The sequence below is a fragment of the Pristiophorus japonicus genome, chromosome 32 (assembly GCF_044704955.1).
Source record: "Pristiophorus japonicus isolate sPriJap1 chromosome 32, sPriJap1.hap1, whole genome shotgun sequence".
Taxonomy (NCBI): Eukaryota; Metazoa; Chordata; class Chondrichthyes; family Pristiophoridae; genus Pristiophorus; species Pristiophorus japonicus.
In genome coordinates, this window is record NC_092008.1 from 434120 (window position 1) to 458495 (window position 24376).

At 51.5% G+C, this 24376-nt stretch overlaps 1 protein-coding gene across 1 annotated transcript in view; it reads right to left on the reverse strand.

The window, feature by feature from the left end:
• Positions 1–24376, reverse strand: part of LOC139240472 (neural cell adhesion molecule L1-like) — a 127436-nt gene that overhangs the window by 43207 nt on the left and 59853 nt on the right. The window contains exons 5-7 of the mRNA XM_070869008.1: positions 11319–11441; positions 4286–4456; positions 2210–2321 (exon numbers count right to left, since the gene is read on the reverse strand). Of these exons, the coding sequence (XP_070725109.1) occupies positions 2210–2321; positions 4286–4456; positions 11319–11441 (406 nt within the window). The remainder of the gene's footprint in view (positions 1–2209; positions 2322–4285; positions 4457–11318; positions 11442–24376) is intronic.

Here is a 24376-nt window from a genome sequence, read left to right on the forward strand (position 1 = left end):
AGTGTCGGAGGTGGTGGAGGGAGTGAGTGTCGGAGGCGGTGGAGGGAGTGAGTGTCGGAGGCGGTGGAGGGAGTGAGTGTCGGAGGCGGTGGAGGGAGTGAGTGTCGGAGGTGGTGGAGGGAGTGAGTGTTGGAGGTGGTGGAGGGAGTGAGTGTTGGAGGTGGTGGAGGGAGTGAGTGTTGGAGGTGGTGGAGGGAGTGAGTGTTGGAGGTGGTGGAGGGAGTGAGTGTTGGAGGCGGTGGGGAGCGTGACCCATCGAGCGGGGCTGCTTTGTCCTGGATGGTGTCGAGCGTCTCGAGTGTTTGTTGGAGCTGCACCATCCCGGCAAGTGGGGAGTGTTCCCTCACACTCCTGACTTGTGGCTTGTCGATGGTGGAGAGACTTTGGGGAGTCAGGAGGTGAGACACTGGCCGCAGAATACCCAGCCTCTGACCCGCTCTTGTGGCCACAGTATTTATGTGTCTGGTCCAGTGAAGTTTCTGGTCAATGGTGACCCCCAGGATGTTGATGGTGGGGGGATTCGGTGATGGGAATGTCGTTGAGTGTCAAGGGGGCGGTGGTTAGACTCTCGCTTGTGTGCTGTACGTTTCCATGTATTGGAACACCTCTCTCGTCCTCCCAGGCTGCAATCAGGAAGGGCCAATGGTATCTTGGCCTTTATTGCAAAGGGGGATGGAGTATAAAAGCAGGGAAGTCTTGCTCCAGTTATACAGGGTATTGGTGAGGCCACACCTGGAGTACTGCGTGCTGTTCTGGTCGCCGTATTTAAGGAGGGATATACTTGCATTGGAGGCAGTTCAGAGAAGGTTCACTCGGTTGATTCCGGGGATGAGGGGGTTGCCTTATGAGGAAAGGTTGAGCAGGTTGGGCCTGTACCCATTGGAGTTTAGAAGAATGAGACGTGATCTTATTGAAATGTATCAGATTCTGAGGGGGCTGGACAGGGTGGATGCAGAGAGGATGTTTCCCCCTCGTGGGGGAATCTAGAACTAGGGGGCACATAGTCTCAGAATAAGGGGCCGCCCATTTAGGACGGAGATGAGGAGGAATTTCTTCTGGTGAATCTGTGGAATTCTCTGCCCCAGAGAGCTGTGGGGGGGCTGGGTCATTGAATATATTTAAGGGGGAGAGAGACAGATTTTTGAGCGATAAGGGAGTGAAGGGGCGGGCGGGGAAGTGGAGCTGAGCCCAAGATCGGATCAGCCGCGATCTTATTGGATGGCGGAGCGGGCTCGAGGGGCCGAATGGCCGACTCCTGCTCCTGTTTCTGATGTTCTTATGTTATCTCCATCTCTCTCTCTCTGCCCTCCCTCTCCCCTCTGTCCCTCTCTCTCCTCCTCTCCCCATCTTAGGCAGATGCAGTATAATGTGGATAAATGTGAGGTTATCCACTTTGGGGGAAAAAACATGAAAACAGAATATTATCTGAATGGTGACAGATTAGGAAAAGGAGAGGTGCAACGAGACCTGGGTGTCATGGTACATCAGTCTTTGAAAGTTGGCATGCAGGTACAGCAGGCGGTGAAGAAAGCAAATGGCATGTTGGCCTTCATAGCGAGAGGATTTGAGTACAGGAGCAGGGAGGTCTTACTGCAGTTGTACAGGGCCTTGGTGAGGCCACACCTGGAATATTGTGTTCAGTTTTGGTCTCCTAACCTGAGGAAGGACGTTCTTGCTATTGAGGGAGTGCAGCGAAGGTTCACCAGACTGATTCCCGGGATGGCAGGGCTGACATATGAAGAAAGACTGGATCGACTGGGCCTGTATTCACTGGAATTTAGAAGGATGAGAGGGGATCTCATAGAAACATATAAAATTCTGACGGGACTGGACAGGTTAGATGCAGGAAGAATGTTCCCGATGTTGGGGAAGTCCAGAACCAGGGCTCACAGTCTAAGGATAAGGGGTAAGCCATTTAGGACCGAGATGAGGAGAAACTTCTTCACCCAGAGAATTGTGAACCTGTGGAATTCTCTACCACAGAGAGTTGTTGGGGCCAGTTCGTTAGATATATTCAAAAGGGAGTTAGATGTGGCCCTTACGGCTAAAGGGATCAAGGGGTATGGAGAGAAAGCAGGAATGGGGTACTGAGGGAATGATCAGCCATGATCATATTGAATGGTGGTGCAGGCTCGAAGGGCCGAATGGCCTGCTCCTGCACCTATTTTCTGTGTTTCTATCCCGTCGAACTTCCTCCCCCGATACTCACAGCCCCTCGGCAATACATTCCAGGGACAGGGCCCGGCCTCGCAGAGCCAGCCTGGTGCTGCTCTGTCCACTCGGTTGCAACAGCCGCGGTTTGCGGAACTTCACGGAGTTCGCTGTAAGAGGGACGGGGGGGAGAGGGAGAGGGAGGGAGAGAGAGAAAAACGGAGTCAGCCCTGGCAGCACGCACAGCTCGCGATCGAACAGCAGAGGGCACCATTCTCCAGCAATTCCAACATCCGGAGCTTGCCTTCAGACAGCTGGCCCGCAATCTGCAGCCTCCCGACCGACAAATGTCTCCCGAAGGTACCGAGGTTCAGAGCGTGCGGGCTCGCGCGTCCCAGGAACGTAAGCGCAGCCGGGGATCGCGTGAGCCTCGAACACAAATGCAAGACAGAATTGCATTTATATAGAGCCTTTCACGGCCACCGGACCGTCCCAAAGCGCCTCACGGCCAATGGCGTACTATCGGAGGGCGCTCACTGCTGTATTGTGGGAAACGCCAGTCTGCGCACAGCAAGCTCCCACACACAGCGATGTGATAATGACCCGGAGCGTCTGTTTTAGTGATGTTGGTCGAGGGATAAATATTGGCCCCAGGACCCCGGGGAGAACTCCCCCTGCTCTTCTTCCAATAGTGGCCCCGGGATCTTTTACATCCACCCGAGAGGGCAGACGGGGCCTCGGTTTAACGTCTCGTCCGAAATACAGCCCCTCCGACAGTGCGGCGCTCCCTCAGTACTGCCCCTCCGACAGTGCGGCACTCCCTCAGTACTGCCCCTCCGACAGTGCGGGGCTCCCTCAGTACCGCCCCTCCGACAGTGCGGCACTCCCTCAGTACTGCCCCTCCGACAGTGCGGCACTCCCTCAGTACTGACCCTCCGACAGTGCGGCACTCCCTCAGTACCGCCCCTCCGACAGTGCGGTGCTCCCTACCGCCCCTCCGACAGTGCAGTGCTCCCTCAGTACTGCCCCTCCGACAGTGCGGCACTCCCTCAGTACTGCCCCTCCGACAGTGCGGCACTCCCTCAGTACTGCCCCTCCGACAGTGCGGCGCTCCCTCAGTACCGCCCCTCCGACAGTGCGGCGCTCCCTCAGTACCGCCCCTCCGACAGTGCGGCACTCCCTCAGTACTGCCCCTCCGACAGTGCGGGGCTCCCTCAGTACCGCCCCTCCGACAGTGCAGCACTCCCTCAGTACCGCCCCTCCGACAGTGCGGAGCTCCCTCAGTACCGCCCCTCCGACAGTGCAGGGCTCCCTCAGTACTGCCCCTCCGACAGTGCTGCGCTCCCTCAGTACTGCCCCTCCGACAGTGCGGTACTCCCTCAGTACTGTTCTTAAACTCCTTAAAACATCTCTCTCATCTGCCTTACATGGCTCGGTGTCAAATTCTGTCTGATTTATGCTCCTGCGAAGCGACTTGCAACGTTTTCCGACGTTAATGCTGCTATATATATATACGGGTTGTTCTCAATTGGATATGTTGAGGACTGGAACTAGGGGGCATGGTCTTAGAATAAGGGGCCGCCCATTTAAAACTGAGATGAGGAGGAATTTCTTCTCTCAGAGGGTTGTAAATCTGTGGTATTGGTGAGGCCAACATCTGGAGTACTGTGTACAGTTCTGGTCTCCTCGAAGGAAGGATATAGCTGCCTTACAGGCAAAGCAACGAAGGTTCACTAGGTTGATTCCTAATGTAACAGGCTCGAGGGGCTGAACGGCCTCCTCCTGTCCCTAATGTAACAGGCTCGAGGGGCTGAACGGCCTCCTCCTGTCCCTAATGTAACAGGCTCGAGGGGCTGAACGGCCTCCTCCTGTCCCTAATGTAACAGGCTCGAGGGGCTGAACGGCCTCCTTCTGTCCCTAATGTAACAGGCTCGAGGGGCTGAACGGCCTCCTCCTGTCCCTAATGTAACAGGCTCGAGGGGCTGAACGGCCTCCTCCTGTCCCTAATGTAACAGGCTCGAGGGGCTGAACGGCCTCCTCCTGTTCCTAATGTAACAGGCTCGAGGGGCTGAATGGCCTCCTGCGTCTCCTAATTCTCAGCTTCTTGTGTTACAGGCTCAGAGTCGCTACTCACAGGGCCTGACTTTGAGAGCAATGGGCTCTTTCTGGATGATGGTCCTGGTTCCAGGGATCTGAGCGTAGCAGGTGTAATCTTCGAGACTGTCCGTCACCAAAAGGTTGGAGAAATACAGGTTCCCATTCAGCCCCTGCGACACCCGCTCGCTCAGCTTGATGTTGAACAGTTCTGAGAAGAAAAGCAGAGTTTGCAGATGACACTAAGCTGGGTGGCGGTGTGAGCTGTGAGGAGGATGCTAAGAGGCTGCAGGGTGACTTGGACAGGTTAGGCGAGTGGGCAAATGCATGGCAGATGCAGTATAATGTGGATAAATGTGAGGTTATCCACTTTGGGGGCAAAAACACGAAGGCAGAATATTATCTGAATGGCGGCAGATTAGGAAAAGGGGAGGTGCAACGAGACCTGGGTGTCATGGTACATCAGTCATTGAAAGTTGGCCATGCAGGTACAGCAGGCGGTGAAGAAGGCAAATGGCATGTTGGCCTTCATAGCGAGAGGATTTGAGTATAGGAGCAGGGAGGTCTTACTGCAGTTGTACAGGGCCTTGGTGAGGCCACACCTGGAATATTGTGTTCAGTTTTGGTCTCCTAATCTGAGGAAGGACATTCTTGCTATTGAGGGAGTGCAGCGAAGGTTCACCAGACTGATTCCCGGGATGGTGGGACTGACATATGAGGTGAGACTGGATCGACTGGGTTTATATCCACTGGAGTTTAGAATGATGAGAGGGGATCTCATAGAAACATATAAAATTCTGACGGGTTTGGACAGGTTAGATACAGGAAGAGTGTTCCCAATGTTGGGGAAGTCCAGAACCAGGGGACACAGTCTAAGGATAAGGGGGAAGCCATTTAGGACCGAGATGAGGAGAAACTTCTTCACTCAGAGAATTGTGAACCTGTGGAATTCTCTACCACAGAGAGTTGTTGGGGCCAGTTCGTTAGATATATTCAAGAGGGAGTTAGATGTGGCCCTTACGGCTAAAGGGATCAAGGGGTATGGAGAGAAAGCAGGAATGGGGTACTGAGGGAATGATCAGCCATGATCTTATTGAATGGCGGTGCAGGCTCGAAGGGCCGAATGGCCTGCTCCTGCACCTATTTTCTATGTTTCTATATTTCTACTTTTGAGAGATTGGGAAATGTTGGTGTTCAGAGGGACCTGGGCGTCCTTGTACACCAGTCGCTGAAAGTTAACCTGCAGGTACAGCAAGCTACATTCTTACAGAGCTCGGCAGGGTAGATACAGGGAGGGTGTTTCCCCCCCGGGGCTGGGGAGTCTAGAACCAGGGGTCACACAGTCTCAGGATAAGGGCTCGGACATTTAGGACTGAGATGAGGAGGAATCTCTTCACTCGGAGGGGGGTGAGTCATTGGAACTCTCTGCCCCAGAGGGCTGTGGGGGCTCAGTCGCTGAGTATATTCAGGGTTGAGGTCGGTAGATTTTTGGACTCGAGGGGAATCGAGGGATCGGGCGGGGAAGTGGAGTTGAGGTGGAAGATCAGCCGTGATCTGATTGGATGGTGGAGCGGGCTCGAGGGGCCGAATGGCCGACTCCTGCTCCTAATTCTAAAGGGAGTAAAAAACACACACTCTCACACACACACACTCACTCACACTCTCTCTCTCTCTCACACACTCTCGCTCACACACTCTCTCTCTCTCACACACTCTCGCTCACGCACTCTCTCTCTCTCACACTCTCTCTCTCACACACACGCACTCTGTCTCACACACACACACTCTCTCTCTCTCTCACACACTCTCTCTCTCTCTCTCTCTCACACACACACTCTCTCTGTCTCTCTCACACACTCTCCCTCTCACACACACACTCTCTCTCTTTCACACACACTCTCTCCATCACACACACTCTCACACACTCTCTCACACACACACTCTCTCTGTCTCTCTAACACACTCCCCCTCTCACACACTCTCTCTCTCTCTTTCACACACACTCTCTCCATCACACACACTCTCACACACTTTCGCTCACACACACTCACGCTCACACACACTCTCTCCATCACACACGCTCACACACACTCTCGCTCACACACACACACTCACACACACTCTCGCTCACACACACTCTCGCTCACACACACACACACACTCACACACACTCTCGCTCACACACACTCTCGCTCACACACACTCTCGCTCACACACTCTCTCGCTCACACACACTCTCTCCATCACACACACTCTCTCCATCACACACACTCTCGCTCACACACACTCTCCCTCTCACACACTCTCTCTCTCTCTTTCACACACACTCTCTCCATCACACACACTCTCGCTCACACACACTCTCCCTCTCACACACTCTCTCTCTCTCTTTCACACACACTCTCTCCATCACACACACTCTCGCTCACACACACTCTCCCTCTCACACACTCTCTATATCACACACACTCTCACACACTCTCGCTCACACTCTCGCTCACACACACTCTCTCCATCACACACAGTCTCGCTCACACACACTCTCGCTCACACACACTCTCTCCATCACACACACTCTCTCCATCACACACTCTCCCTCACACACACTCTCCCTCTCACACACTCTCCCTCTCTCTTTCACACACACTCTCTCCATCACACACACTCTCGCTCACACACACTCTCGCTCACACACACTCTCACACACTCTCGCTCACACACACTCTCTCCATCACACACACTCTCTCCATCACACACACTCTCGCTCACACACACTCTCGCTCACACACACTCTCTCCATCACACACACTCTCTCCATCACACACACTCTCTCCATCACACACACTCACACACACTCTCTCGCTCACACACACTCTCGCTCACACACACTCTCCATCACACACACTCTCTCCATCACACACACGCTCTCCATCACACACACTCTCTCCATCACACACACTCTCTCCGTCACACACACTCACACACACTCTCTCGCTCACACACACTCTCGCTCACACACACTCTCCATCACACACACTCTCTCCATCACACACACGCTCTCCATCACACACACTCTCTCCATCACACACACTCTCTCCGTCACACACACTCACACACACTCTCACTCACACACTCTCGCTCACACACACTCTCTCCATCACACACACTCTCTCACACACACTCACACACACTCTCGCTCACACACTCTCGCTCACACACATTTTCGCTCACACACACTCTCACACACTCTCACTCACACACTCTCGCTCACACACACTCTCTCCATCACACACACTCTCTCACACACACTCACACACACTCTCGCTCACACACTCTCGCTCACACACATTCTCGCTCACACACACTCTCACACACTCTCGCTCACACACACTCTCGCTCACACACACTCTCTCCATCACACACACTCTCACACACTCTCTCCATCACACACACTCTCACACACACTCTCACTCACACACTCTCACACACTCTCGCTCACACACTATCGCTCACACACACTCTCGCTCACACACACTCTCTCCATCACACACACTCTCTCCATCACACACTCTCTCTCCATCACACACACTCACACACACTCTCTCGCTCACACACACTCTCGCTCACACACACTCTCTCCATCACACACACTCTCTCCATCACACACACTCTCTCCGTCACACACACTCACACACACTCTCGCTCACACACACTCTCTCCATCACACACACGCTCTCCATCACACACACTCTCTCTATCACACACACTCTCTCCATCACACACACTCACACACACACTCTCTCCATCACACACACTCTCACACACACTCTCACTCACACACTCACACACACTCTCGCTCACACACACTCTCTCCATCACACACACGCTCTCCATCACACACACTCTCTCTATCACACACACTCTCTCCATCACACACACTCACACACACACTCTCGCTCACACACACTCTCGCTCACACACACTCTCGCTCACACACACTCTCTCCATCACACACACTCTCACACACTCTCTCCATCACACACACTCTCACACACACTCTCACTCACACACTCTCACACACTCTCGCTCACACACTCTCGCTCACACACACTCTCGCTCACACACACTCTCTCCATCACACACACTCTCTCCATCACACACACTCACACACTCTCTCGCTCACACACACTCTCGCTCACACACACTCTCTCCATCACACACACACACTCACACACACTCTCGCTCACACACTCTCGCTCACACACTCTCTCGCTCACACACACTCTCTCCATCACACACACTCTCTCCATTACACACACTCTCTCTATCACACACACTCTCTCCATCACACACACTCACACACACACTCTCGCTCACACACACTCTCTCCATCACACACACTCTCTCCGTCACACACACTCACACACACTCTCGCTCACACACTCTCGCTCACACACACTCTCTCCATCACACACACTCACACACACTCTCGCTCACACACACTCTCGCTCACACACACTCTCTCCATCACACACACACACTCACACACACTCTCGCTCACACACTCTCGCTCACACACACTCTCTCCATCACACACACTCTCTCCATTACACACACTCTCTCTATCACACACACTCTCTCCATCACACACACTCACACACACACTCTCGCTCACACACACTCTCTCCATCACACACACTCTCTCCGTCACACACACTCACACACACTCTCGCTCACACACTCTCGCTCACACACACTCTCTCCGTCACACACACTCACACATACTCTCGCTCACACACACTCTCGCTCACACACACTCTCTCCATCACACACACTCACACACACTCTCGCTCACACACTCTCGCTCACACACATTCTCGCTCACACACACTCTCACACACTCTCGCTCACACACACTCTCGCTCACACACTCTCTCCATCACACACACTCTCACACACTCTCTCCATCACACACACTCTCACTCACACACTCTCACACACTCTCGCTCACACACTCTCGCTCACACACACTCTCGCTCACACACACTCTCTCCATCACACACACTCTCACACACTCTCTCCATCACACACACTCTCACACACACTCTCACTCACACACTCTCGCTCACACACACTCTCGCTCACACACACGCTCTCCATCACACACACTCTCTCCATCACACACACTCTCTCCATCACACACACTCACACACACTCTCACTTACACACTCTCGCTCACACACACTCTCTCCATCACACACACTCTCTCCATCACACACACGCTCTCCATCACACACACTCTCTCCATCACACACACTCTCTCCGTCACACACACTCACACACACTCTCACTCACACACTCTCGCTCACACACACTCTCTCCATCACACACACTCTCTCACACACACTCACACACACTCTCGCTCACACACTCTCGCTCACACACATTCTTGCTCACACACACTCTCACACACTCTCGCTCACACACACTCTCGCTCACACACACTCTCTCCATCACACACACTCTCACACACTCTCTCCATCACACACACTCTCACACACACTCTCACTCACACACTATCGCTCACACACACTCTCGCTCACACACACTCTCTCCATCACACACACTCTCTCCATCACACACTCTCTCTCCATCACACACACTCACACACACTCTCTCGCTCACACACACTCTCGCTCACACACACTCTCTCCATCACACACACTCTCTCCATCACACACACACTCTCCATCACACACACTCTCTCCATCACACACACTCTCTCCGTCACACACACTCACACACACTCTCGCTCACACACACTCTCTCCATCACACACACGCTCTCCATCACACACACTCTCTCTATCACACACACTCTCTCCATCACACACACTCACACACACACTCTCGCTCACACACACTCTCGCTCACACACACTCTCTCCATCACACACACTCTCACACACTCTCTCCATCACACACACTCTCACACACACTCTCACTCACACACTCTCACACACTCTCGCTCACACACTCTCGCTCACACACACTCTCGCTCACACACACTCTCTCTCCATCACACACACTCACACACACTCTCTCGCTCACACACACTCTCGCTCACACACACTCTCTCCATCACACACACTCTCTCCATCACACACACACTCTCCATCACACACACTCTCTCCATCACACACACTCTCTCCGTCACACACACTCACACACACTCTCGCTCACACACACTCTCTCCATCACACACACGCTCTCCATCACACACACTCTCTCTATCACACACACTCTCTCCATCACACACACTCACACACACACTCTCGCTCACACACACTCTCGCTCACACACACTCTCGCTCACACACACTCTCTCCATCACACACACTCTCACACACTCTCTCCATCACACACACTCTCACACACACTCTCACTCACACACTCTCACACACTCTCGCTCACACACTCTCGCTCACACACACTCTCGCTCACACACACTCTCTCCATCACACACACTCACACACACTCTCTCGCTCACACACACTCTCGCTCACACACACTCTCTCCATCACACACACTCTCACACACACTCTCACTCACACACTCTCGCTCACACACACTCTCTCCATCACACACACTCTCACACACACTCTCACTCACACACTCTCCATCACACACACTCTCTCCATCACACACACTCTCTCCGTCACACACACTCACACACACTCTCGCTCACACACACTCTCTCCATCACACACACTCTCTCCGTCACACACTCTCACACACTCTCACACACTCTCGCTCACACACACTCTCTCCATCACACACACTCTCTCCGTCACACACTCTCACACACTCTCACACACTCTCACACTCACACACTCTCACACACTCTCACACACACACTCTCACACACACACACGACTGCGTTTTGGTTTCACGTCCAGCGGAATATTCTCAACTCACAAAAACAAAAGGAGTAATGAAGAGGGGGAGGGAGCGTGGGGCCAGAGGGAGGGGTGATGGGGGATCCGACACAGTGGGGTTGGGGGCGGTATACTCACTGCTCGTCATCCAGATGATCATCGAAGAGGCCATGCTGGCTGGAAGGTTGCACTGTAACTGGAACGACTGTCCCTCCTCTCTCTCAAAGTGCCGGATGCTCTCCTTGGGCCACTTAGGGGTGCCTAAGGAATGAAATTAAAAAGAATTACATTTCAATAGCGCCTTTCAGATGTCCCAAAGCGCCTGACGGCCAACGAAGAACTTTTTTTTTGGAAGTGCGCTCACTGTTGTAACGTAGGAAGCGCGGCCAACCTGCGCACAGCAAGATCCCACACACACAGCGATGTGATAATGACCCGGAGCGTCTGTTTTAGTGATGTTGGTCGAGGGACAAATATTGGCCCCAGGACCCCGGGGAGAACTCCCCCTGCTCTTCTTCCAATAGTGGCCCCGGGATCTTTTACATCCGCCCGAGAGGGCAGACGGGTCCTCGGTTTAACGTCTCATCCCGAAATATAGCCCCTCCGACAGTGCGGGGCTCCCTCAGTACTGCCCCTCCGACAGTGCGGCACTCCCTCAGTACCGCCCCTCCGACAGTGCGGCGCTCCCTCAGTACTGCCCCTCCGACAGTGCGGCGCTCCCTCAGTACAGCCCCTCCGACAGTGCGGGGCTCCCTCAGTACTGCCCCTCCGACAGTGCGGCGCTCCCTCAGTACCGCCCCTCCGACAGTGCGGGGCTCCCTCAGTACTGCCCCTCCGACAGTGCGGCGCTCCCTCAGTACCGCCCCTCCGACAGTGCGGGGCTCCCTCAGTACAGCCCCTCCGACAGTGCGGCACTCCCTCAGTACTGCCCCTCCGACAGTGCGGCGCTCCCTCGGCACTCCGTTGGGAGTGTCAGCTGAGACTTTTGTGCTGGTCTCTGGAGTGGAACTCGAACCTACGAACTTCTGACTCAGAGGAGACTGTTATCCACGGAGCCACAGCTGACAGATTTAATCAGAATATTTCATTGAAAACATGTTGACATAACAGTCTCAGAATGATATCAGGGAAACAAAACCCTGCCCATCACCTTCAGAAATTACTGTTCATGCCTCACGACTGATGTTAATCCAGCTCCCTCACACTGTCACTCAGTAACCCCTCTCCCCCAGCACCCTGTGTTACTGACTGTATCTGTACTGATGTTAATCCAGCTCCCTCACACTGTCACTCACTAAGCCCTCTCCCCCAGCTCTCTGTGTTACTGACTGTATCTCTACTGATGTTAATCCAGCTCCCTCACACTGTCACTCAGTAAGCCCTCTCCCCCAGCACCCTGTGTTACTGACTGTATCTGTACTGATGTTAATCCAGCTCTCTCACACTGTCACTCAGTAACCCCTCTCCCCCAGCGCCCTGTGTTACTGACTGTGTTGGGGAAATTGATGGGATTGAAGGCCAATAAATCTTCAGGGCCTGATGGACTGCATCCCAGAGTACTTAAGCAGGTGGCCTTGGAAATAGCGGATGCATTGACAGTCATTTTCCAACATTCCATTAACTCTGGATCAGTTCCGATCGAGTGGAGGGTAGCCAATGTAACCACACTTTTTAAAAAAGGAGGGAGAGAGAAAACAGGGAATCATAGACCGGTCAGCCTGACCTCAGTAGTGGGTAAAATGATGGAATCAATTCTTAAGGATGTCATAGCAGTGCATTTGGAAAGAGGTGACATGATAGGTCCAAGTCAGCATGGATTTGTGAAAGGGAAATCATGCTTGACAAACCTTCTGGAATTTTTTGAGGATGTTTCCAGTAAAGTGGACAAGGGAGAACCAGTTGATGTGGTATATTTGGACTTTCAGAAGGCTTTCGACAAGGTCCCACACAGGAGATTAATGTGCAAAGTTAAAGCACATTGGATTGGGGGTAGTGTGCTGACGTGGATTGAGAACTGGTTGTCAGACAGGAAGCAAAGAGTAGGAGTAAATGGGGACTTTTCATAATGGCAGGCAGTGACTAGTGGGGTACCGCAAGGTTCTGTGCTGGGGCCCCAGCTGTTTACATTGTATATTAAAGATTTAGATGAGGGGATTAAATGTAGTATCTCCAAATTTGCGGATGACACTAAGTTGGGTGGCAGTGTGAGCTGCGAGGAGGATGCTATGAGGCTGCAGAGCGACTTGGATAGGTTAGGTGAGTGGGCAAATGCATGGCAGATGAAGTATAATGTGGATAAATGTGAGGTTATCCACTTTGGTGGTAAAAACAGAGAGACAGACTATTATCTGAATGGTGACAGATTAGGAAAAGGGGAGGTGCAAAGAGACCTGGGTGTCATGGTACATCAGTCATTGAAGGTTGGCATGCAGGTACAGCAGGCAGTTAAGAAAGCAAATGGCATGTTGGCCTTCATAGCGAGGGGATTTGAGTACAGGGGCAGGGAGGTGTTGCTACAGTTGTACAGGCCTTGGTGAGTCCATACCTGGAGTATTGTGTACAGTTTTGGTCTCCTAACTTGAGGAAGGACATTCTTGCTATTGAGGGAGTGCAGCGAAGGTTCACCAGACTGATTCCCGGGATGGCGGGACTGACCTTTCAAGAAAGACTGGATCAACTGGGCTTGTATTCACTGGAGTTCAGAAGAATGAGAGGGGACCTCATAGAAACATTTAAAATTCTGACGGGTTTGGACAGGTTAGATGCAGGAAGAATGTTCCCGATGTTTGGGAAGTCCAGAACCAGGGGACACAGTCTAAGGATAAGGGGTAAGCCATTTAGGACCGAGATGAGGAGAAACTTCTTCACCCAGAGAGTGGTGAACCTGTGGAATTCTCTACCACAGAAAGTTGTTGAGGCCAATTCACTAAAAATATTCAAAAGGGAGTTAGATTAAGTCCTTACTACTCGGGGGATCAAGGGGTATGGTGAGAAAGCAGGAATGGGGTACTGAAGTTGCATGTTCAGCCATGAACTCATTGAATGGCGGAGCAGGCTAGAACGGCCGAATGGCCTACTCCTGCACCTATTTTCTATGTTTCTATGTTTCTATGTATCTGTACTGATGTTATTCCAGCTCCCTCACACTGTCACTCAGTAACCCCTCTCCCCCAGCACCCTGTGTTACTGACTGTATCTGTACTGATGTTATTCCAGCTCCCTCACACTGTCACTCAGTAACCCCTCTCCCCCAGCACACTGTGTTACTGACTGTATCTGTACTGATGTTAATCCAGCTCCCTCACACTGTCACTCAGTAACCCCTCTCCCCCAGCGCCCTGTGTTACTGACTGTATCTCTACTGATGTTAATCCAGCTCCCTCACACTGTCACTCAGTAACCCCTCTCCCCCAGCGCCCTGTGTTACTGACTGTATCTGTACTGATGTTAATCCAGCTCCCTCACACTGTCACTCAGTAACCCCTCTCCCCCAGCGCCCTGTGTTACTGACTGTATCTGTACTGATGTTAATCCAGCTCCCTCACACTGTCACTCAGTAACCCCTCTCCCCGAGCACCCTGTGTCACTGACTGTATCTGTACTGATGTTAATCCAGCTCCCTCACACTGTCACTCAGTAACCCCTCTCCCCCAGCACCCGGTGTTACTGACTGTATCTGTACAGATGTTAATCCAGCTCCCTCACACTGTCACTCAGTAACCCCTCTCCCCCAGCGCCCCGTGTTACTGACTATATCTCTACTGATGTTAATGCAGCTCCCTCTCACTGTCACTCAGTAACCCCTCTCCCCCAGCACCCTGTGTTACTGACTGTATCTGTACTGATGTTAATCCAGCTCCCTCACACTGTCACTCAGTAACCCCTCTCCCCCAGCGCCCTGTGTTACTGACTGTATCTGTACTGATGTTAATCCAGCTCCCTCACACTGTCACTCAGTAACCCCTCTCCCCCAGCGCCCTGTGTTACTGACTGTATCTGTACTGATGTTAATCCAGCTCCCTCACACTGTCACTCAGTAACCCCTCTCCCCCAGCGCCCTGTGTCACTGACTGTATCTGTACTGATGTTAATCCAGCTCCCTCACACTGTCACTCAGTAACCCCTCTCCCCCAGCGCCCTGTGTTACTGACTGTATCTGTACTGATGTTAATCCAGCTCCCTCACACTGTCACTCAGTAACCCCTCTCCCCCAGTGCCCTATGTTACTGACTGTATCTGTACTGATGTTAATCCAGCTCCCTCACACTGTCACTCAGTAACCCCTCTCCCCCAGTGCCCTGTGTTACTGACTGTATCTGTACTGATGTTAATCCAGCTCCCTCACACTGTCACTCAGTAACCCCTCTCCCCCAGCGCCCTGTGTTACTGACTGTATCTCTACTGATGTTAATCCAGCTCCCTCACACTGTCACTCAGTAACCCCTCTCCCCCAGCGCCCTGTGTTACTGACTGTATCTCGACTGATGTTAATCCAGCTCCCTCACACTGTCACTCAGTAACCCCTCTCCCCCAGCACCCTGTGTTACTGACTGTATCTGTACTGATGTTAATCCAGCTCCCTCACACTGTCACTCAGTAACCCCTCTCCCCCAGCGCCCTGTGTTACTGACTGTATCTGTACTGATGTTAATCCAGCTCCCTCACACTGTCACTCAGTAACCCCTCTCCCCCAGCGCCCTGTGTTACTGACTGTATCTGTACTGATGTTAATCCAGCTCCCTCACACTGTCACTCAGTAACCCCTCTCCCCCAGCACCCTGTGTTACTGACTGTATCTGTACTGATGTTAATCCAGCTCCCTCACACTGTCACTCAGTAACCCCTCTCCCCCAGCACCCAGTGTTACTGACTGTATCTGTACTGATGTTAATCCAGCTCCCTCACACTGTCACTCAGTAACCCCTCTCCCCCAGCGCCCTGTGTTACTGACTGTATCTGTACTGATGTTAATCCAGCTCCCTCACACTGTCACTCAGTAACCCCTCTCCCCCAGCACCCTGTGTTACTGACTGTATCTGTACTGATGTTAATCCAGCTCCCTCACACTGTCACTCAGTAACCCCTCTCCCCCAGCGCCCTGTGTTACTGACTGTATCTGTACTGATGTTAATCCAGCTCCCTCACACTGTCACTCAGTAACCCCTCTCCCCCAGCGCCCTGTGTTACTGACTGTATCTGTACTGATGTTAATCCAGCTCCCTCACACTGTCACTCAGTAACCCCTCTCCCCCAGCACCCTGTGTTACTGACTGTATCTGTACTGATGTTAATCCAGCTCCCTCACACTGTCACTCAGTAACCCCTCTCCCCCAGCACCCAGTGTTACTGACTGTATCTGTACTGATGTTAATCCAGCTCCCTCACACTGTCACTCAGTAACCCCTCTCCCCCAGCGCCCTGTGTTACTGACTGTATCTGAACTGATGTTAATCCAGCTCCCTCACACTGTCACTCAGTAACCCCTCTCCCCCAGCACCCTGTGTTACTGACTGTATCTGTACTGATGTTAATCCAGCTCCCTCACACTGTCACTCACTAAGCCCTCTCCCCCAGCTCTCTGTGTTACTGACTGTATCTCTACTGATGTTAATCCAGCTCCCTCACACTGTCACTCAGTAAGCCCTCTCCCCCAGCACCCTGTGTTACTGACTGTATCTGTACTGATGTTAATCCAGCTCTCTCACACTGTCACTCAGTAACCCCTCTCCCCCAGCGCCCTGTGTTACTGACTGTGTTGGGGAAATTGATGGGATTGAAGGCCAATAAATCTTCAGGGCCTGATGGACTGCATCCCAGAGTACTTAAGCAGGTGGCCTTGGAAATAGCGGATGCATTGACAGTCATTTTCCAACATTCCATTAACTCTGGATCAGTTCCGATCGAGTGGAGGGTAGCCAATGTAACCCCACTTTTTAAAAAAGGAGGGAGAGAGAAAACAGGGAATCATAGACCGGTCAGCCTGACCTCAGTAGTGGGTAAAATGATGGAATCAATTCTTAAGGATGTCATAGCAGTGCATTTGGAAAGAGGTGACATGATAGGTCCAAGTCAGCATGGATTTGTGAAAGGGAAATCATGCTTGACAAACCTTCTGGAATTTTTTGAGGATGTTTCCAGTAAAGTGGACAAGGGAGAACCAGTTGATGTGGTATATTTGGACTTTCAGAAGGCTTTCGACAAGGTCCCACACAGGAGATTAATGTGCAAAGTTAAAGCACATTGGATTGGGGGTAGTGTGCTGACGTGGATTGAGAACTGGTTGTCAGACAGGAAGCAAAGAGTAGGAGTAAATGGGGACTTTTCATAATGGCAGGCAGTGACTAGTGGGGTACCGCAAGGTTCTGTGCTGGGGCCCCAGCTGTTTACACTGTACATTAATGATTTAGATGAGGGGATTAAATGTAGTATCTCCAAATTTGCGGATGACACTAAGTTAGGTGGCAGTGTGAGCTGCGAGGAGGATGCTATGAGGCTGCAGAGCGACTTGGATAGGTTAGGTGAGTGGGCAAATGCATGGCAGATGAAGTATAATGTGGATAAATGTGAGGTTATCCACTTTGGTGGTAAAAACAGAGAGACAGACTATTATCTGAATGGTGACAGATTAGGAAAAGGGGAGGTGCAAAGAGACCTGGGTGTCATGGTACATCAGTCATTGAAGGTTGGCATGCAGGTACAGCAGGCAGTTAAGAAAGCAAATGGCATGTTGGCCTTCATAGCGAGGGGATTTGAGTACAGGGGCAGGGAGGTGTTGCTACAGTTGTACAGGCCTTGGTGAGTCCATACCTGGAGTATTGTGTACAGTTTTGGTCTCCTAACTTGAGGAAGGACATTCTTGCTATTGAGGGAGTGCAGCGAAGGTTCACCAGACTGATTCCCGGGATGGCGGGACTGACCTTTCAAGAAAGACTGGATCAACTGGGCTTGTATTCACTGGAGTTCAGAAGAATGAGAGGGGACCTCATAGAAACGTTTAAAATTCTGACAGGTTTGGACAGGTTAGATGCAGGAAGAATGTTCCCGATGTTTGGGAAGTCCAGAACCAGGGGACACAGTCTAAGGATAAGGGGTAAGCCATTTAGGACCGAGATGAGGAGAAACTTCTTCACCCAGAGAGTGGTGAACCTGTGGAATTCTCTACCACAGAAAGTTGTTGAGGCCAATTCACTAAAAATATTCAAAAGGGAGTTAGATTAAGTCCTTACTACTCGGGGGATCAAGGGGTATGGTGAGAAAGCAGGAATGGGGTACTGAAGTTGCATGTTCAGCCATGAACTCATTGAATGGCGGAGCAGGCTAGAACGGCCGAATGGCCGACTCCTGCACCTATTTTCTATGTTTCTATGTTTCTATGTATCTGTACTGATGTTATTCCAGCTCCCTCACACTGTCACTCAGTAACCCCTCTCCCCCAGCACACTGTGTTACTGACTGTATCTGTACTGATGTTAATCCAGCTCCCTCACACTGTCACTCAGTAACCCCTCTCCCCCAGCACCCGGTGTTACTGACTGTATCTCTACTGATGTTAATCCAGCTCCCTCACACTGTCACTCAGTAACCCCTCTCCCCCAGCGCCCCGTGTTACTGACTATATCTCTACTGATGTTAATCCAGCTCCCTCTCACTGTCACTCAGTAACCCCTCTCCCCCAGCACCCTGTGTTACTGACTGTATCTGTACTGATGTTAATCCAGCTCCCTCACACTGTCACTCAGTAACCCCTCTCCCCCAGCGCCCTGTGTTACTGACTGTATCTGTACTGATGTTAATCCAGCTCCCTCACACTGTCACTCAGTAACCCCTCTCCCCCAGCGCCCTGTGTCACTGACTGTATCTGTACTGATGTTAATCCAGCTCCCTCACACTGTCACTCAGTAACCCCTCTCCCCCAGCACCCTGTGTTACTGACTGTATCTCTACTGATGTTAATCCAGCTCCCTCACACTGTCACTCAGTAACCCCTCTCCCCCAGCACACTGTGTTACTGACTGTATTAGTACTGATGTTAATCCAGCTCCCTCACACTGTCACTCAGTAACCCCTCTCCCCCAGTGCCCTGTGTTACTGACTGTATCTGTACTGATGTTAATCCAGCTCCCTCACACTGTCACTCAGTAACCCCTCTCCCCCAGCGCCCTGTGTTACTGACTGTATCTGTACTGATGTTAATCCAGCTCCCTCACACTGTCACTCAGTAACCCCTCTCCCCCAGCACACTGTGTTACTGACTGTATCTGTACTGATGTTATTCCAGCTCCCTCACACTGTCACTCAGTAACCCCTCTCCCCCAGCACCCGGTGTTACTGACTGTATCTCTACTGATGTTAATCCAGCTCCCTCACACTGTCACTCAGTAACCCCTCTCCCCCAGCGCCCCGTGTTACTGACTATATCTCTACTGATGTTAATGCAGCTCCCTCTCACTGTCACTCAGTAACCCCTCTCCCCCAGCACCCTGTGTTACTGACTGTATCTGTACTGATGTTAATCCAGCTCCCTCACACTGTCACTCAGTAACCCCTCTCCCCCAGCGCCCTGTGTTACTGACTGTATCTGAACTGATGTTAATCCAGCTCCCTCACACTGTCACTCAGTAACCCCTCTCCCCCAGCACCCTGTGTTACTGACTGTATCTGTACTGATGTTAATCCAGCTCCCTCACACTGTCACTCACTAAGCCCTCTCCCCCAGCTCTCTGTGTTACTGACTGTATCTCTACTGATGTTAATCCAGCTCCCTCACACTGTCACTCAGTAAGCCCTCTCCCCCAGCACCCTGTGTTACTGACTGTATCTGTACTGATGTTAATCCAGCTCTCTCACACTGTCACTCAGTAACCCCTCTCCCCCAGCGCCCTGTGTTACTGACTGTGTTGGGGAAATTGATGGGATTGAAGGCCAATAAATCTTCAGGGCCTGATGGACTGCATCCCAGAGTACTTAAGCAGGTGGCCTTGGAAATAGCGGATGCATTGACAGTCATTTTCCAACATTCCATTAACTCTGGATCAGTTCCGATCGAGTGGAGGGTAGCCAATGTAACCCCACTTTTTAAAAAAGGAGGGAGAGAGAAAACAGGGAATCATAGACCGGTCAGCCTGACCTCAGTAGTGGGTAAAATGATGGAATCAATTCTTAAGGATGTCATAGCAGTGCATTTGGAAAGAGGTGACATGATAGGTCCAAGTCAGCATGGATTTGTGAAAGGGAAATCATGCTTGACAAACCTTCTGGAATTTTTTGAGGATGTTTCCAGTAAAGTGGACAAGGGAGAACCAGTTGATGTGGTATATTTGGACTTTCAGAAGGCTTTCGACAAGGTCCCACACAGGAGATTAATGTGCAAAGTTAAAGCACATTGGATTGGGGGTAGTGTGCTGACGTGGATTGAGAACTGGTTGTCAGACAGGAAGCAAAGAGTAGGAGTAAATGGGGACTTTTCATAATGGCAGGCAGTGACTAGTGGGGTACCGCAAGGTTCTGTGCTGGGGCCCCAGCTGTTTACACTGTACATTAATGATTTAGACGAGGGGATTAAATGTAGTATCTCCAAATTTGCGGATGACACTAAGTTAGGTGGCAGTGTGAGCTGCGAGGAGGATGCTATGAGGCTGCAGAGCGACTTGGATAGGTTAGGTGAGTGGGCAAATGCATGGCAGATGAAGTATAATGTGGATAAATGTGAGGTTATCCACTTTGGTGGTAAAAACAGAGAGACAGACTATTATCTGAATGGTGACAGATTAGGAAAAGGGGAGGTGCAAAGAGACCTGGGTGTCATGGTACATCAGTCATTGAAGGTTGGCATGCAGGTACAGCAGGCAGTTAAGAAAGCAAATGGCATGTTGGCCTTCATAGCGAGGGGATTTGAGTACAGGGGCAGGGAGGTGTTGCTACAGTTGTACAGGCCTTGGTGAGTCCATACCTGGAGTATTGTGTACAGTTTTGGTCTCCTAACTTGAGGAAGGACATTCTTGCTATTGAGGGAGTGCAGCGAAGGTTCACCAGACTGATTCCCGGGATGGCGGGACTGACCTTTCAAGAAAGACTGGATCAACTGGGCTTGTATTCACTGGAGTTCAGAAGAATGAGAGGGGACCTCATAGAAACGTTTAAAATTCTGACAGGTTTGGACAGGTTAGATGCAGGAAGAATGTTCCCGATGTTTGGGAAGTCCAGAACCAGGGGACACAGTCTAAGGATAAGGGGTAAGCCATTTAGGACCGAGATGAGGAGAAACTTCTTCACCCAGAGAGTGGTGAACCTGTGGAATTCTCTACCACAGAAAGTTGTTGAGGCCAATTCACTAAAAATATTCAAAAGGGAGTTAGATTAAGTCCTTACTACTCGGGGGATCAAGGGGTATGGTGAGAAAGCAGGAATGGGGTACTGAAGTTGCATGTTCAGCCATGAACTCATTGAATGGCGGAGCAGGCTAGAACGGCCGAATGGCCTACTCCTGCACCTATTTTCTATGTTTCTATGTTTCTATGTATCTGTACTGATGTTATTCCAGCTCCCTCACACTGTCACTCAGTAACCCCTCTCCCCCAGCACCCTGTGTTACTGACTGTATCTGTACTGATGTTAATCCAGCTCCCTCACACTGTCACTCAGTAACCCCTCTCCCCCAGCGCCCTGTGTTACTGACTGTATCTGTACTGATGTTATTCCAGCTCCCTCACACTGTCACTCAGTAACCCCTCTCCCCCAGCACACTGTGTTACTGACTGTATCTGTACTGATGTTAATCCAGCTCCCTCACACTGTCACTCAGTAACCCCTCTCCCCCAGCACCCGGTGTTACTGACTGTATCTCTACTGATGTTAATCCAGCTCCCTCACACTGTCACTCAGTAACCCCTCTCCCCCAGCGCCCCGTGTTACTGACTATATCTCTACTGATGTTAATGCAGCTCCCTCTCACTGTCACTCAGTAACCCCTCTCCCCCAGCACCCTGTGTTACTGACTGTATCTCTACTGATGTTAATCCAGCTCCCTCACACTGTCACTCAGTAACCCCTCTCCCCCAGCACACTGTGTTACTGACTGTATTAGTACTGATGTTAATCCAGCTCCCTCACACTGTCACTCAGTAACCCCTCTCCCCCAGTGCCCTGTGTTACTGACTGTATCTGTACTGATGTTAATCCAGCTCCCTCACACTGTCACTCAGTAACCCCTCTCCCCCAGCGCCCTGTGTTACTGACTGTATCTCTACTGATGTTAATCCAGCTCCCTCACACTGTCACTCAGTAACCCCTCTCCCCCAGCGCCCTGTGTCACTGACTGTATCTGTACTGATGTTAATCCAGCTCCCTCACACTGTCACTCAGTAACCCCTCTCCCCCAGCACCCTGTGTTACTGACTGTATCTGTACTGATGTTAATCCAGCTCCCTCACACTGTCACTCAGTAACCCCTCTCCCCCAGCACCCTGTGTTACTGACTGTATCTCTACTGATGTTAATCCAGCTCCCTCACACTGTCACTCAGTAACCCCTCTCTCCCAGCACCCTGTGTTACTGACTGTATTAGTACTGATGTTAATCCAGCTCCCTCACACTGTCACTCAGTAACCCCTCTCCCCCAGCGCCCTGTGTTACTGACTGTATCTCTACTGATGTTATTCCAGCTCCCTCACACTGTCACTCAGTAACCCCTCTCCCCCAGCGCCCTGTGTTACTGACTGTATCTGTACTGATGTTAATCCAGCTCCCTCACACTGTCACTCAGTAACCCCTCTCCCCCAGTGCCCTGTGTTACTGACTGTATCTGTACTGATCTTAATCCAGCTCCCTCACACTGTCACTCAGTAACCCCTCTCCCCCAGCGCCCTGTGTTACTGACTGTATCTGTACTGATGTTAATCCAGCTCCCTCACACTGTCACTCAGTAACCCCTCTCCCCCAGCGCCCTGTGTTACTGACTGTATCTGTACTGATGTTAATCCAGCTCCCTCACACTGTCACTCAGTAACCCCTCTCCCCCAGCACCCTGTGTTACTGACTGTATCTGTACTGATGTTAATCCAGCTCCCTCACACTGTCACTCAGTAACCCCTCTCCCCCAGCACCCAGTGTTACTGACTGTATCTGTACTGATGTTAATCCAGCTCCCTCACACTGTCACTCAGTAACCCCTCTCCCCCAGCGCCCTGTGTTACTGACTGTATCTGAACTGATGTTAATCCAGCTCCCTCACACTGTCACTCAGTAACCCCTCTCCCCCCAGCACCCTGTGTTACTGACTGTATCTGTACTGATGTTAATCCAGCTCCCTCACACTGTCACTCTGTAACCCCTCTCCCCCAGCGCCCTGTGTTACTGACTGTATCTCTACTGATGTTAATCCAGCTCCCTCACACTGTCACTCAGTAACCCCTCTCCCCCAGCACCCTGTGTTACTGACTGTATCTGTACTGATGTTAATCCAGCTCCCTCACACTGTCACTCAGTAACCCCTCTCCCCCAGCACACTGTGTTACTGACTGTATCTGTACTGATGTTAATCCAGCTCCCTCACACTGTCACTCAGTAACCCCTCTCCCCCAGCGCCCTGTGTTACTGACTGTATCTGTACTGATGTTAATCCAGCTCCCTCACATTGTCACTCAGTAACCCCTCTCCCCCAGCACCCTGTGTTACTGACTGTATCTGTACTGATGTTAATCCAGCTCCCTCACACTGTCACTCAGTAACCCCTCTCCCCCAGCGCCCTGTGTTACTGACTGTATCTGTACTGATGTTAATCCAGCTCCCTCACACTGTCACTCAGTAACCCCTTTCCCCCAGCGCCCTGTGTTACTGACTGTATCTCTACTGATGTTAATCCAGCTCCCTCTCACTGTCACTCAGTAACCCCTCTTCCCCAGTGCCCTGTGTTACTGACTGTATCTGTACTGATGTTAATCCAGCTCCCTCACACTGTCAATCAGTAACCCCTCTCCCCCAGCACACTGTGTTACTGACTGTATCTCTACTGATGTTAATCCAGCTCCCTCACACTGTCACTCAGTAACCCCTCTCCCCTAGCGCCCCGTGTTACTGACTGTATCTCTACTGATGTTAATCCAGCTCCCTCACACTGTCACTCAGTAACCCCTCTCCCCCAGCACACTGTGTTACTGACTGTATCTGTACTGATGTTAATCCAGCTCCCTCACACTGTC